The sequence below is a fragment of the Pagrus major genome, chromosome 5 (assembly GCF_040436345.1).
Source record: "Pagrus major chromosome 5, Pma_NU_1.0".
Taxonomy (NCBI): Eukaryota; Metazoa; Chordata; class Actinopteri; order Spariformes; family Sparidae; genus Pagrus; species Pagrus major.
In genome coordinates, this window is record NC_133219.1 from 31,615,640 (window position 1) to 31,630,766 (window position 15,127).

General features: G+C 37.9%; 1 protein-coding gene across 1 annotated transcript; it reads right to left on the reverse strand.

Moving 5' to 3' along the window:
- Positions 1–3,387: 3,387 nt before the first annotated feature.
- On the reverse strand, positions 3,388–13,963 carry ostf1 (osteoclast stimulating factor 1). Its single transcript, XM_073467101.1, has 10 exons — positions 13,821–13,963; positions 9,082–9,128; positions 7,695–7,745; positions 7,355–7,418; positions 7,202–7,255; positions 6,923–7,030; positions 6,602–6,651; positions 6,063–6,141; positions 5,703–5,801; positions 3,388–4,400 (listed from the first exon to the last, which is right to left on the reverse strand). The coding sequence occupies exons 1-10, from the start codon at positions 13,852–13,854 to the stop codon at positions 4,342–4,344; spliced, it is 645 nt and encodes a 214-aa protein (XP_073323202.1). The 5' UTR covers positions 13,855–13,963; the 3' UTR covers positions 3,388–4,341.
- Positions 13,964–15,127: the final 1,164 nt, after the last annotated feature.

Genomic DNA, 15,127 nt, shown 5'->3' on the forward strand with positions numbered 1-15,127 from the left:
AGTTCGAACTAATTTCATATCATTGACTTTGCTCTAGCGCTCTAGTCATATCTGATAATATTTGTCATGTTCATGAGGCCATGTCGACACGACAGAACAGGGTTTAGATGGCTGAGAGTTCTCTTGTTCAGTGCCTGGTGATTATTCCTCGATAATGTTTTTTATTTATTTAAAAAAATCCTCAGAAGTTTGGTAGAAAATCCCCTCATCAAGGTGTTTTTTACCTTAATGAAAAGACATTTCTATTCTCAGAAATTAGCAAACATGGTTGCAGTGTCTTGCAGTCCAGTGAAACTTTGCAGATTTCGACATTCTGTGATAAACGAACGATTGGGTGAAAATTCTCCTACTTCATGAGATAAGTAAACCATCTGGAAAGAAATGGGTTTATCTTGTTGCAGTGTCACATACCTTAAAACAAGGCTGTTTTTCCTCAGCTCATGGATACGATAGGTATTGGAGACACAGGGCGGTGACAGTAAACTCATCTTTTCCACACCATTTGTAACCAACATGAAGAAAAAGTGCAATTTTTTATGTCTGTATTTCTAATTTAAGTTTGGTTTAAAAAACAAACATTTGCTCATTTTGCCTGTCTGTGATGATGGATTGTCATCCAGTCTCCTTGGAAAAAACTTCCTATTAACCACATTTTATGTTTGAAAAGCCCTTGTTATGACATGGCTAAGTTGTACACTCTAATGTGCCTTGTTGATGGGGCGGCATCTTCATCCTGAAAATGAATTACAGGATGAAGTTGAAACTCAGAATCATTGTGAGTACTGATTGATATCTGCCCCTTCGGCTGTGATTTGCTTGTTTTCATGCGAGTTTTCATTCCACAATTTGGTTTGGCAAGATTTTGTTGAAATTCACTTTGCATTAGCATCATATCTGGGGGGAAATCTCTCCTCCAAAAAGCAGATTTTTTAATTTCTTTGCTTGTTTCCCCTTATTTCTCCACTGACGCATTAAAAAAAACATTTAAACATATTGGAAAATATGCTTATTCACTGCTGAGATTTTGCCCGAGATGAGCAGCTTGATACCACTTGGATCTGTCCGTTAAATATAAGGCCACAGCCAGTTAGCCTAGCTTAGCATAAAGACTGAAAGCTGCTAACCTGGCTCTGTCCGAATGTAAGAAAAACTGCTAGTCGGCTCACAAACTAACACATTTTATCTTGTTTTTTAAAATCCTTTTCAAATTTTGAAGCGTAAAACGGTCAATAAATATTTATTGACAGTCCAAACTATTTCTTAATGGAGACCTGTTATGCTTTTTTGTTTTTTTTCACCCCATGTCCTTAAGTCTGTTATAGGGGATCTTGTGCATGTAAAAGATCTTGAAAGTTAAAAAGGCCAAAGTCTGCACCAACAGAAGCTCCTCTCTCCCACAGAAAACACCGCTCCTGAAATGCCTCGTCAATAGTCCCACCACATCACAGATACATTGTGAGCGATGCTGGCTCAGGCGTGTGTGAGCAGACCAATCAGAGGAGACTGGGTATTCAGGAGGGGGGGAGATAAATATAAACCTAACCAGATCTTAACCAACGCTTTGTCACTTTATAAAATAGAGTGCATATAAAGTGTGCACAATGAAGAAACAACACGTACAAATCATGCGAGTTTCACAAATCTGCGGTTGCCATCTAGCGCTCATTCACATAATTTTTAAAGTTTTCGTAAAAATCAAAAAAGAGATCATGAGCATGTTAATTAGTGAGCTGTAGTGGTGTTGTGGCCTTATAGTTAACAGGCAGAATTGTCAAACCTTTGCTTTAACGTGCAGCAGTCAAGTTTTTATTCTTATGTCGATCATACATTTTGTAGCAGAGCAAATCAAACTTACAGTATTGCAGAATCAGCAGAGCTCACTAAAAGTGGAGCCTCAAGCTGCTGTGTGGATGTGTGTGTTATTAATTTATGTGTGTTTCTTGTGTCGAGTCTGCTAAAGCTGCTTTGTGTTTCTGGAGGCCTAAATCACAGGGCGCTGCCTGATTGAGCATTATCATCGATTAGCATTTTGTACTGCAGAGTCAAGGCATGTATGCTGACGTTGATACTCCATAATAAAAAATGAAAAGCTAAGGGAAACACACAGTCATGTTCGGACGCAATTTAGCTGCTGTTGACTGCTCAGTGCTACTAAAAATCCCAGAGGGCAGTTGGTTTTGAAGACCCTTCGTCCCTCTCCTCCTGTTGCTGCAGGATTCCCTCAGACTGACATTCAGATGTATTTCACTAATATTAAGTAGCTTCCACTCGTCACTTCGTCTCTTTTCTGTTCAAAGAAGAGAGACAAGAATTCTTGTTTTTTATAAGCTCTCCCGACCAGCTCATTAAAAATTACCTGAATGGCAGAAATGATTTAGTCGGCACTTCCACTCTTGATAAGCAACATTCGTTTCTTTTTGTTTGGAGGATTGTAACTGCCAAAATCAAAAATAAATAAATGGCTCAATAACTAGTCATATGCCATTAAATTCACCAAAGATGAAATTTAGAATTAGGCATTCATTAATATGATTAATTAATAAATTGATTCACTAAGACATTGCATTTAACAATTGATAAATTAATAAATAAAATGGGAAAGTAAATAAATTGTTGTTGCAAATGTAAATAAATACAGAAAGCATTTTATAAATGATTATAATATATATTTTTGGTGAATTTAATGACATTGATTTATTTATTGAGCCATTTATTTATTTCTTTAATTACTTTTGATTTTGGCAGTTTCGGCCCTCCACGTTTTCCCGTTGCTTCTCATAAAGGACAGAAAGTTTGATCTATTTTGAGTTTGTTTCTTTGGGTTTGGCAAGAACAACCGGAAAACCAGAAGCAGCCGTTCCTGTTTATGTTGAAGTCAGAAATGAAGTGGAAAGGAAATCATTTGAAAGTTTGGAGCCTTTTCTCTGCTTTTTTCTGTCTTTTTTTCTGGTCTGGCACATTATGTAGCATGTACCTGAATCTGTCATGAAGACTCGCTGTATTTCTGTCCACACATCTCTTCTTTTGCCCTTTCCGTCTTCTCTGGAATGTCATCAACATGCTGACTTTGTAATAAAGAAATTCTCTGACTTTTGAACATATTGTTTGGAGTATTTCAGCATATTTTAGTGTGCATTCCTGCTCAGAATTACACGTAGCTCACAATCGCATTACTTTACATGTAAAGGGTACGTTTGTTTGCACACATACACTTACTAATGATAGGAATTTGTCTTGCTGTGAGAAGCTTTGAGTAATTAATTATAATCTCTAGTTTGGCGCCTGTAATGTGGGAAAAACCCAAATCCTGACACAGCTTTTCCTTTTCCTGAAACCTTTTCATGCACTTCATTGTCAGCTTTCATATTACGTCCACTCAACGTGACATTTTATGTTAAAAATCTTTTATTGCAGGTTGAAAACAGAGCAGATAGAAATCTAGAACAAAAGCACATAATCTCAGAGGAGAAATACACGTTCACATTGATACATAACCAAATACACGCGTGCTATGTTACACATATTTAAGGCACTTTTGTCAGAAAGCAGCAATAAAACCAGAAATTTGCTCCCAGGATAGAAATCAAACCATCAAAAGCTTGAAAGACGAGAGAGTGATTTAAAGTCTGTTTTAAACGAGGCAGATTTTTTAGTTAAACTGAACTGATAGAGGGTCTTGAACCGCAGTGGAAATGTTATAACACCTGCAGTACAGAGAGTAACAGGTGAGGTGAGGTCTCATTGGGCAATTCCCACTTAAAGGGGAAATATTAAGGTTAAATATACATGTTGTCTCCCTGGTGTACATAAAGAGATCTACGTTGTGATAGAGATGATGCGCTCCCAATTCTTTGTGTAGAGATTTTGTAGCTCAGTAGATAAAGTGGAGCATTAAAACCTAATGAGACACAGACCAGATCAATCTTTTAATCTGCACTGGCACTTTAATGCCCAGTGTAAATGGGTTGAACATAATCTGTACGTTTGGAATGTGTTTCTTAGAGTTTTGGTCCATTTTCCACCTCGACACATATCCCACACCTCAGTTCACAGTGTGCAACAGCTGCTCCAAGACAAATCCCCAACGTGCAGCAATGCACTTGGCAAAGCAGGTGATCTTTAAAAAGGCATTAATAATTCAACGCTTTGAAATTTACACAAATGTGACACAGAGGGCCGAGAACTGACGTGTTCGTGCACAATAACAGAACCAAAATGGAGTTGCAGTTTGAAACGGAGCATCAAATCCATTTTAGGTCTGTAATAAATCTCTCCGAGCTCCACGACCCCACCCACCCCAAACCCAATGGAAGACAGTGATGGTGCTTCGACAGGGTCGACTCAGTCCGAGTCCTCATCGTCCAAATACTCTTCAGCGTTGCTGTGTGTGCGGGTGATGTCTGAAACAAGAGAAATGGACAGTTAATAATCATCTGTCAAACATCAACTTAAAATATTAGTGGCTAAATGTTTGTTACATCCTTTTTTGAACATTACAACCCCGCGCGAAACGACTCGTTAGACTAGCATGAGTTAAGCCATCCGGTCCAATAAAATGTGGAAAGTCTAGAACAGTCGCAAGATTATATAATTTTATTTCTATTCAAGTTAGCTGGGCACTAAATCGAAAGTGAGCCTGGGCAATTTTACAGCCAAGAAGTCGAGCCTTTTTGACTTCACGCACCACTGAGCAGCTTTCATAGGAATGAACAGGGCTCCAACTCCGACACTGTGTCCAGATTTTAATGTAACATCCTTGCTTTACACATGTTATTCTGTATCTTCAGGTTAGTGTTAGCATCACCATCAATGAGACTCTGATACAGGGTATTTGTTCCCTGTATAAGATTCTTATTCATTATGTGAATGACGCTCAACTTTATGGATAAAATGACTTCATGTGGTGCAGTACTCTACGGTAATTCAAGGACTAGAAATAACACCTTGACTGTCTATTGTTAAGGCTCCTACACACCAAAATGACATCAAAGAACTAGCTGCGACAAAGGCTGTCTGTTGCGTCGCCTCACGTCTCCTTTATCTCGGCCAAAAAGCTGCACTTGAACACATCGCAAAGACTAAAGCATTTTTTAAAATACATTTTCATTTATTTCTCAGGGAATAATGCATGGATCTTGATGTAAAAAGACGTACTTGATGTAGATCCAAACAGAAATCCAGGACCCAGCAGATTTAAATGTGTTTTATTTAATATTGGATCAGGCTTGATTGAATTAAAGGGGACTGTCGGGTCTTGGGGGTGGTATGCGCTATACTGAGTGCCATTCTGTTTTTTAATTTTAATAGCCTCATAATCTCTGGCTAATGACTAAAATGAATATCACATGAGATGAGCCATCATATATAACTCTGTGTAAAAAATTCTCACAGGACAGAAATGTCATTATCTTTGCTGAAGCACATTAACTCGAATTGGCACAAAGACTACAATACATTTGCTCCTTATTTGCTAAAGTTTAAAGATTATTTATTAGAATTATTTTTGTCTGTAGCCTGTTGATAAAAGGTTTCTGTTTAGGCCTCAATGCTTGAAGCTTCTGAAAATAAGCAGTAGGGAGCACACATGCAGTACATACATAGGTCAAACCGGTTACAGCTCATCAGTCCCGATGGAGAGCTCAGGTAAAAAAAACTCAGTGTGTGGCCCGTCAGCGCTGCCCTCTAGTGGCTGCTGTACTTACTGCTTCCCTGCTTCCTTTTGAGAAGTGAAGCAGACTGGGCGTTGGTGGCCATGTCCAGAGCCAGCTTATTCTCGTTGTTCCTGATGTCTGTCCTTGGATCTGAAACAAACACACTCACGCTGAAAACACTAGAAACTACACGCAGAAAGACACAAAAGGTAGAACTGTGTACTGGATGTTGTTTCCTCAATCTGTAACCACATGTTCTCATATTAGGGTTTGATCAAATCTTTCTAGAGCTTCCTCTCTTTGTTCCTTCCCTCATCTGTTTCAATATCATTTCAAAAAAAGAAGGCTACCTGCTGCTGGTTGATTTCTTTTTTTTATAAAACCACATAAGAGATGTGACTCGATACTCACTCTTGGTTAGCAACATTTCCACAATGTCAGAATAACCTTTCCAGGCTGCAGCGTGCAGAGGAGTGTCCCCAAGTTTATTCTAAAACACAAAACATTTTCATCACCGACGAACGCTCACATTAGCATTTACACAGACATCATTAAACTAAGTTATGCGATCACATTGAAATTTAAGATGGAGATCGGCAAAATATGTGGAAGATACACCGTTCATCCAACAATTCATTAGTTAAATAAAGAAACAAGTAAATCAATAAATACATTTTAAAAAGGATCAATTCATAAATAAAATAGAAACTTAAATGGAAAAGTCGATAAATAGTTGAATTATTAAAAAAGTAAATAAATACAGAGGGAAATTAAAGCAGAAATATCAATTTGTGTCACATTTTGTAAAATCAATTCATACCTACATGAATTTTCAATCGTATTTTTGGTGCATTTAAGGGCATGTTAATTAATTTAGTGAGCCATTCATTGGTTTCTTTATTTATTTTTGATTTTGTCAGTTTTGGTGAACTTTCACGTGTGAATCTCACCTGCTGGTTGAGCTCCACGTTGGGCTGGCTTAGCAACAGCTCCACCACATCTGATTCAAACAACAAAAGGAGAAGTCTGAGTGACGGATCGTGTGACCATTTAATGACATGTATCACATAACAAACATGCAGGAACAAACGTAGGAGTACAGAAAAAACTGGAACTAGTTCTTGTTTTTGTTTCCTTTGTGTCAAATATTAAGATTTATGAAATGAGATCCAGTCAGTACTTCAACAGGGCAAACAAAGAAGCTACTTTAATCAATGCAATGCCGTATTATAAAGACAATCATAACATGTTTTATACACCACAGTTATTACCTTTATGTCCTCCGTGGCATCCCCAGTAGAGAGCAGTGTTTCCAGCCTTATCCAGCCCGTTGATTCCAACCTTGTTGTCCAAACATTCCCTCAGCCAGCTCAGATTGCCTGTTAAAATACACAAATAGATGCAAACAGTGTCAGAGCTCTTGTCAAAAATGTTTTGTCTCAAGTAAGACAGAAGTGTCTTGGATGAAGGAACTGTTGAGTATAAAAAAGAGACACGTCACAATAAATAAACACATGAAAAAAATTCAGATCTGTCGGTAGTTGTCGCACCTCGTTTGGCTGCTTCGTGCATTGGATTGTCGACGGACTCTGCTTGCTCAGCCACTGAAACAAACCAAAATAAGACAATTAGTGCATCTGATAGTATCTGATCAGTATTGAGTAATATTCTGGTAAGTCAGTCTGTCTATAGTTTCTACTCACCATAGTTACTTGGAATTAGTCCTGTCCTTCCTTTGCACGTCCCCTTCCACCAATTACTGTCACTCTGAGGATAATATTAATGCAGAAGCAAATGAGTACGGACAAAAAAATTTTTAAAAAAACAAATGCAGGGAAAATAGTAGTCAAATGAAAAAGGAGAGAAAAGTCAAATGAAATGGAGGAAAAATTGACTTAAGGTGGAAAATGGCAGAAATAAAACGCAGCAAAAGGGAGTAACAAGAGTGCAGCGCTCAGCTTCCACAGAAAGAGGAAGAAGTCAAACTAAACGGGATATGAGGGCATGAAGACGGCAGCTGAACCTCTCCAAGTTTTTACTCACTGTGTCGGAAATGTACAAGTAGTCTCCTTCTTCAAAGAACAGCTCGTCCGGCTGAAAATGTAATATAATAAGACAAAGTTACTCCAGGCTAATCAGTCACAGTGGCTCAGAAACAAGAAGTTTCTTGCCTTCACAATATTCTGACCTCAAGGCTGACTGTTGTGTTACATTTCACTCCCTTCTTCCCACGCAATCTTCCCCTGTTCACCACAAATGGAAACAGTCATGACTGCTACATTGTGTCGACGGAGGATATAAACGAGGGGTAAGTGACAATTTCTGGTGGGTGGGGAGTTTTTACTTTCATTCATTCATTCATTTCAGTGTTTTTTATCAAAAAAAAGATTAATTAACTGTATTAATTATTCAATCAGAATGTAATCTGCAACTATTTTGATAATGAATGATGATAATTGATAGTTAATTAAATATCTTTAGGTTTTTGCCTGAAAACATGCAACCTGAAGATGTCACCTTGGGCCCTGACAAATTGAGATGGACATTTTTCAGTTAACCTCCCTCCTCACTGGAGGGAAATATATTGTCTCTACTTAATTATTGTTCTTTCTTTTTTCTCCCTGCAACTTCTCTAATCTTAGAGCTGAAGCCATTCAAATGTAATGCTTCTGTAATGATGAAGACGAGAAGTGCATGCATACACCAAAGTACATTCCAATATGTTACTTCAGTTGATTTCATCCGTTTATCACCACACCTCTGCTAATCTCACTTCTTCCCATCCGGCACAATAATTCAGGGATTAATACTCCCAGTGTCAAGTGATGTTTTAGAACTGGTTTAACTTGTTCCACTTGTAGGCGGCTCTCCAGGAAATTAAATATTTTTCCAAAGGAAGATGATAACGCTCACAACCGTTTGGTTTTTATCAGTACAATATCGAGGCTGCAGACAAACTTCTTGCACAAAACCTTTCCATTTACGCGCACCAGCACATTATTTAGATGCACCCAATAACACATTTTGATTTCACTTCTTAACATATTATGTTAATGATTGTAAACAGGAAAGAAGATGCACTTAGATACTCTTAATTTAAACAACAGTACACTCAACAAGAACTTTCGATAGCCTAAAAAAATACTTTTTTGATTTTACTTTTTTCTGTCCTGCTTCATTTCCGGTGGAAATCAGTACCAAAACATGTGATGTAGCTTTTCTACATAATTTCATAAAAATCTTTAGATTTATACCTGATAATATGAGGGTAATATGTATATATCGTGCATCCCTAATTGAAATCCATGAAAGAACTACGTCAAATGAATCAGATTAGACAAAAATATTTTTAAAAGGACACAGCAAACAGTCTTCAACAATCATCAAACATTAGAGAAACAATCCATCATAATAAACAAAGAGCTCATACCGTTCTGGGGTCAAAGGTGAACAACGCTCTGAACACCTTGACTTGGCCTAGCAAAGAGAAAACACACACACAAAGAATGCACGTTAGATTTCATATTTATAGACCGTTTGTGGCAAGTTAGCCTCACGCTGTTTGCATAAGATAGTGGTGAACAGAGCACACAGTAGTTGAGAATAGAGAATTAGAGATATCAAGTGACCACGCATGCTGCCACTTCACTGCCCTGCAGGAAAACCAGAGTAGTTTCACTACATCGAGCCTGAAGAACGCAGCTTTAATGTGATAAATTACCCTCATACGAGAGCGATAAATCAGAAGTGCAGCATCATCCATCACCTCAATAAATCCAATTGCTTGATGCCGTGCCTGAGCGAAGCAACCTGCTCCAAAACCTCAAAATATAACTGCCACGAGTTGCTGCCACACAGAGCTCCTGATGTCTGCGTTCACTACAAACAACTTCAGCCAACAACAATACACATTTTTACAGGCAGTGCAGGGACGGAAACACACAGATGGTTCTTGTGTGTGCAGCCTTGAGGTAGCTTCCCCCAGGGCCTGTGTGGAGCCTGGCGTTAGCTCTGCTGCTGGAATGCTACCAGAGTGGTTGTGGCCTCAGCTGACACAGCTGAACTACTTCATGGAGACCAACGAAAGGCCTTAAAGAAACAGTGACGTATTTTACATTTATACCAACCTTTGATTTCTGAAGTCATGTATGGTATGTTGTACTTTATTCACTATAACAAACACACAATGTTGACTAAACAGAACCAGCAGCCTTTGTTTTGAAATAACCAGCCTCCAATCTCGTTCAGCACTACTGCACATGGGATGCAACTCTTCTGATTTGCATCAGATTCGTAGATAAACGACACTCAGCGCTTTTACTCTTCTGACTTCCCTTCCATAAATTTGTCCTGTTGTACACACCCTTATAGGATATGTAAATAATGCACTTTAAAACATCAACACAAACAATGCATAAAGATGCAAACAGTCCGTTTTATCTCTTTTTAATCTTGAATTTGTGTTATCTGTTTTGTTTGTTTGTTTAGTTGTTTTAATTTGATCTCCACACTTGCTTTGAGTACTGTGCCAGCACTAGAAAAAGGTCTGCCTGAAACCCATTATTATTCTGTTACAGGGGGAGAAAAACACACTCTGGCTTGTATGCATTTCTTTACATCAATCATAGTCATCTCTGGCACCACTAAGCCCAGGATGCAGTGATGGTGCTCTTGCAAAATAGTGTCCGGGAGGACTTGTTTGGTGAGACATTTGCATGTGTGGAGACGAGCCCTGGCATGAAGAGGGCTAAATTTAAGTGTATTTTATTTATAAAGCACGTTTAAAAAAACAGCTTGAAACAGCTGATCAAAGTGCTGTACAAAGCCAAAATCAAGAACCATGCAGGTTTTCTTCCTTTTCAAAACCTGGCATCTACATTACCCACAATGCAACTTAACCACAGGTTGACACCAATGGAGGCGATTTATTAGATTACATGCAACTTCCTCAGCAGCAACAAAGGGTTTTAAACTACTTTTTTCACATATGCAGTAGTACAATACCTGTACACACACTTTAATGTGTAAAATTGGCAGAGTTACCCTTTAAAAGCTGTTGCTTGTACTTGTGCAGTGCCTTGTTAATAACAGCACCATACAAATGAAGAGCGATATCATTGTTATTACTTCATCTATTGCATAACTTATCCCTATGTTTATCTGGTGAACAATAAATAGACAAGCATGTTCATAAATTAATGATGGTGTAATAAAGAGGCTGTTGACTCGTGGACAGCGTCTGTCTCTCTGATATATTTACTGGTAATATGTGCATTTTATTCCGGACACATAAGGCTGAGCGAGTGTCTCCTCTATCTGCTGATTGCTTCAGCTAACAAACCTAAATGTTGGACGGTTTGTAACTCCCCTCTGCCGTTACTCAGGGTTTCAATTTAGCTAACACACTGTCTCAGTGTCTCAGAATGAGAGGGGCTGAGCTGCTGCTGCTTCTGCTGCACAAGCAGAGCTCTGTTCAACACAACGAGCGCGTCTACTCTGCAGGCCCGGTCATGTCGCTCACAACACACAAAAGCCTGTGCTGACGAGTCCACGTTCTCTCTGCATTTTAAAGCTGCAGGCACATTCAAAGATTTATTCTAGCTTCAAAAAAACAGAAGGAAAACGTAATCTGAATGTGAGCACAACACAGACAGTATATTTTATTTGCCTGTGGTTTCTTAGATGATCTCCAGCTGTGTTATTTCATTGCAAAAGCAGCTCCGACAGCTCAAGTCTTGCCTCGACAGAAAAATGTGTCTGACACTCGGTTTCTCATTCCTGTTTGAAGAAGCCCAACCCAAAAGCCATCTAAGCCTCCGAAAATATGACACCACGACTCAAGGTCCACAAACTATAGGGAGAACACACACAGCTCTCTAAATTTCTGGTTAACACAAAAAGCAAGTCAACTCACAAGCCTGGTCCTGTTAAAGTAGTACACTGCTCAGGGTGTTGCAATAAAAGTTATCTCAGCACTCATGTAATGCCAAATATCTCTTCAAGCAGCCATTGGGAAAAAATGATCTCAATACAGAAACTCATTAAAAAATGTCCATCAGAGAGACAGAGACCAGAAGCCCTAAAGAAAAAATTATTTGAAAAGGACCAAAACGAACCAACATGGAGGTCTGACCCAGCTGCCTTCAGCTCAAGAGCTGCCCTTTAATTTCCACCCCACCATATACTACATAAATACATCTAAACTGTTCCCTCGCTGCGTTCTAGCAAGCTCTTTGCTCCTGACAGTCTCACAATTTTGTGTCTCAACATGCATTGCCACATAAATAAAGAGTGCATCAGTCCTGACTATGTGCCTAATGAGACTGCTGGCTCTCACACAGGCACACGCCGACCAGCCATCTGTCAGGACAGACGATCTCACCGCCGGCTGAGGTGTCACGGAGCCGACTCATTAACACCCGTGACGAGTACGACTGATAATAATGCGTCCATCCTTTAAGTTTTGAGCTAGTGGGCGAAACCAGACACACAGATGTCTGCTGAAACGCGCCTTCAAAGCATGTTTTTTTAATAGACATATTCAGATTATTTAAGTAACTCTCTGACATCATGTGCTACCAGCTTTTACATGTGACCCTTATTTACACCTGCCATTACCTGTGTAACAACCTCTGATGCACAAAAATACACTCAGCTGTGTGTTTATTAGGTAAGCAAAGACTAATGTGGTCTAATATAACATCCCTGAAATAAATCCAAGGCTCACGAGGCGTATGATGTCCAGTTTTAGGTGTTGGTTTAACTTGATGGAGGCTGTGGCGGTACACTGAAAGATGTTTCTAATACTATTTATATCTTATTAAGTGGGTGAAGTGCGTTTTTTAAACTCACCTCTCAGTAAAGCGTGATATAGTTCAGTAGCTCGACGAACTACAACCTCCTAAATGACCATTTAAAAACAGTTTAAACAAAAACCGAACATATAATCTTCATGATCATCACAATCTATTGCAGGGCGGTTGGAATACATGATAATAAATATTAGTTGTGCCGAATAAAGCGTGACTTCTGTCTCCTAAAGATTCACAACACTGAAGAACGCTCCCTTAAATGTTAAAGGTTTTACATGTTGAGGCCAAATCAGTGAGAACTCATCTGTCATTTTTCTCATGAAATGAAACAGATTTTTTTTTTTTTAGAGGAAGTGTTGTACAGTTTGTCCTCGGGAGGCAGAAGTCACAAAGTTTTGGACCCGGACAATAAAATGTAGAGCTGCAGCGATTAATCGATTAGTTAAAACTAATCACAAACTATTTTGATACATGATTCATTGGTTTGAGTATTTAAGACAAGAAATACGTTTTTAAAAAACTCTGATTTCTGCTTTTTGAATGTGAATATTTTCTGGTTTATTTACTCCTACATGGCAGTGAGCCAAATATCATTGGGTTGCGGACACATAAGACAATTGAGAGTCATCTTTGGATTTGGGAAACACTGATCGACATTTTTCTGAAAACAACTAATCGAGATTGTAATCAACAGATGACTCGACAGTGAAAGTGCAATGTAGGTTTTACTAAAGATGACAATTTCTCAATCCTCGTGACAACACCTGTTGCACAGAGACAATCTGAGAAGGCAAATGTTATTTATTCTCATTTGAAAAAACATGCCATGCTCTAAAAATAACTCAAGAAGCAGCCTAATAGACTCATTTCCTTATCTCTGGGATTGAGAAACCAGAGAAGCAGCACAGACTGAGCCTGCAGGAAGTAAAACTGATGTCATTGACCATGCAGACTCATCATCACCTCTTCACCTACGACCCAAAGCCACTGGATGACAGTTCCCTCCTTGCGTGAGTGATGGAAATAGGGAAGTCGCAGAGGCCTGCAGCTGAGAGCTGGATCTCCCTGTCAGTCAGCAGTCAGGGCACTTTAAACAACCCCACTGTGCTCCTGGTGCAGTCAGTAATCAAGGATGTTGATGTTAATCACAGTTAATTAGCCTTCTGTCCACTTGCTGATAAAAGTTTCACAAACAAACGACAGAAATCAGCCGATTTCACTGACTGTGAAGTGCTCACCGCTCACCGCCCGCCCATTAAGCTTACATCGCCGACAAGGTGTGTTGTCCCCGCGAGAGACAGGAGCTGAAGTTTTAGCTAAAAAAATAAACCACAAACCTTCATAACGCGAGTCTTACCTGGCTTGGCCGGCTTGGGAGGAGGCTTCGACATTTGCGAGGCTCGGATATAAACCAAAACGTGTGTGTTGTTTCAGTCAGAGGCGTCGCAGGACTGAGGAGCACTTTGCTATCACTCACAATGAGGAAGTGCAGCAGCGCTCTACGGGGGACGCGGAAAAGTTCAGCTGCGCATGCGCACATCTAAAGCTGTAACTTCCATTTTTGGGTGATTTTCCTCCATGTGTACACTTTCATGATATATCATGATTTTTATCTTATCTTTTATTTTACACTACTCCAAATTAGTTAGGGACATTATAGTATTTCAGTGTTTCAGCTGGTTGTTTACTCTGTGACTTATCTGAATTTTTATTTTGTCTTGTGTGAATGTTTTTGGTCCCCAAAAATAATGTGACACATTTCATTTAACTTTTATTGCATATCCATACACATCTACTTCTACTTTATCTAACAAATGTTCCAATTTTTTTCATATTTTAATTTATATTGCCTAACATTTAGGTTTCTATAATTATATTTTATTATGTTTTAATGCACGAAATTCTATATATTTTTTTAAATTTTACTTTAATGTAATTTTGATGATTTTTTCTGTTATCATTACAGTTTTTAATGCATAACTTAATTCTCCATTATTTTTAATTACATTTCTTTTCGATTATCGTTACAATTTTTAATGCACAACTTACTTTACATTACTTTTTTAAATGTTTTCATTTTGTTTTTGTGTGTAAACCCTGAACTTTCTGAAAAACGTGCTTTATTATATTTATATTTGTTTATTATTTAATTTTATTTGAACTTACTCGAAATACTTTTATCATGAAATGTTTTTATAATAATATTTTCTATCTTTTTTTATGTAATTAATTCTCCATTATTTTTAATGTAATTTATTTTAGGTTTTATTGTTTTTTCTATTGCTATTATAAGTTTAAAAACATACTTACAAAACTTTTTAAAATGTTTTGATGACATTTTTGTATGTAAAATCTGAACTTTTGCGCTGTGCATTTTATTTTATTTATAGATTTTTTAAAATTGTATTTAATTTTATTTGAACTTACTTGAAATATTTTTATTACGAAACATTTTATCCGATTTTTTATGTACTTAAATTTTCATAATATTTTATTTTAAACTTTTGTGAAGTGTATTTTATTTTATTTATATTTATTTTTATTTTATGTAATCTTACTGTATTTATAGAAACGTGACACTTTCTTTCCTACTTTCTTACTTAGTGTAGCATATATTTTGGACCTATATCATATTTAAGCTTTTTTTTTTCTCAATGAGTAGGT

Bases quoted from the DNA above. Each gene is read 5' to 3' on its own strand.
- ostf1 (XM_073467101.1), bottom strand. From the start codon at position 13,854: ATGTCGAAGCCTCCTCCCAAGCCGGCCAAGCCAG. The intron at 9,129-13,820 runs GTAAGACTCGCG...TCTCTTTGCTAG, and splicing joins TCCCAAGCCGGCCAAGCCAG to GCCAAGTCAAGGTGTTCAGA. The intron at 6,652-6,922 runs GTAATAACTGTG...TGTTTGAATCAG, and splicing joins ATGCCACGGAGGACATAAAG to ATGTGGTGGAGCTGTTGCTA.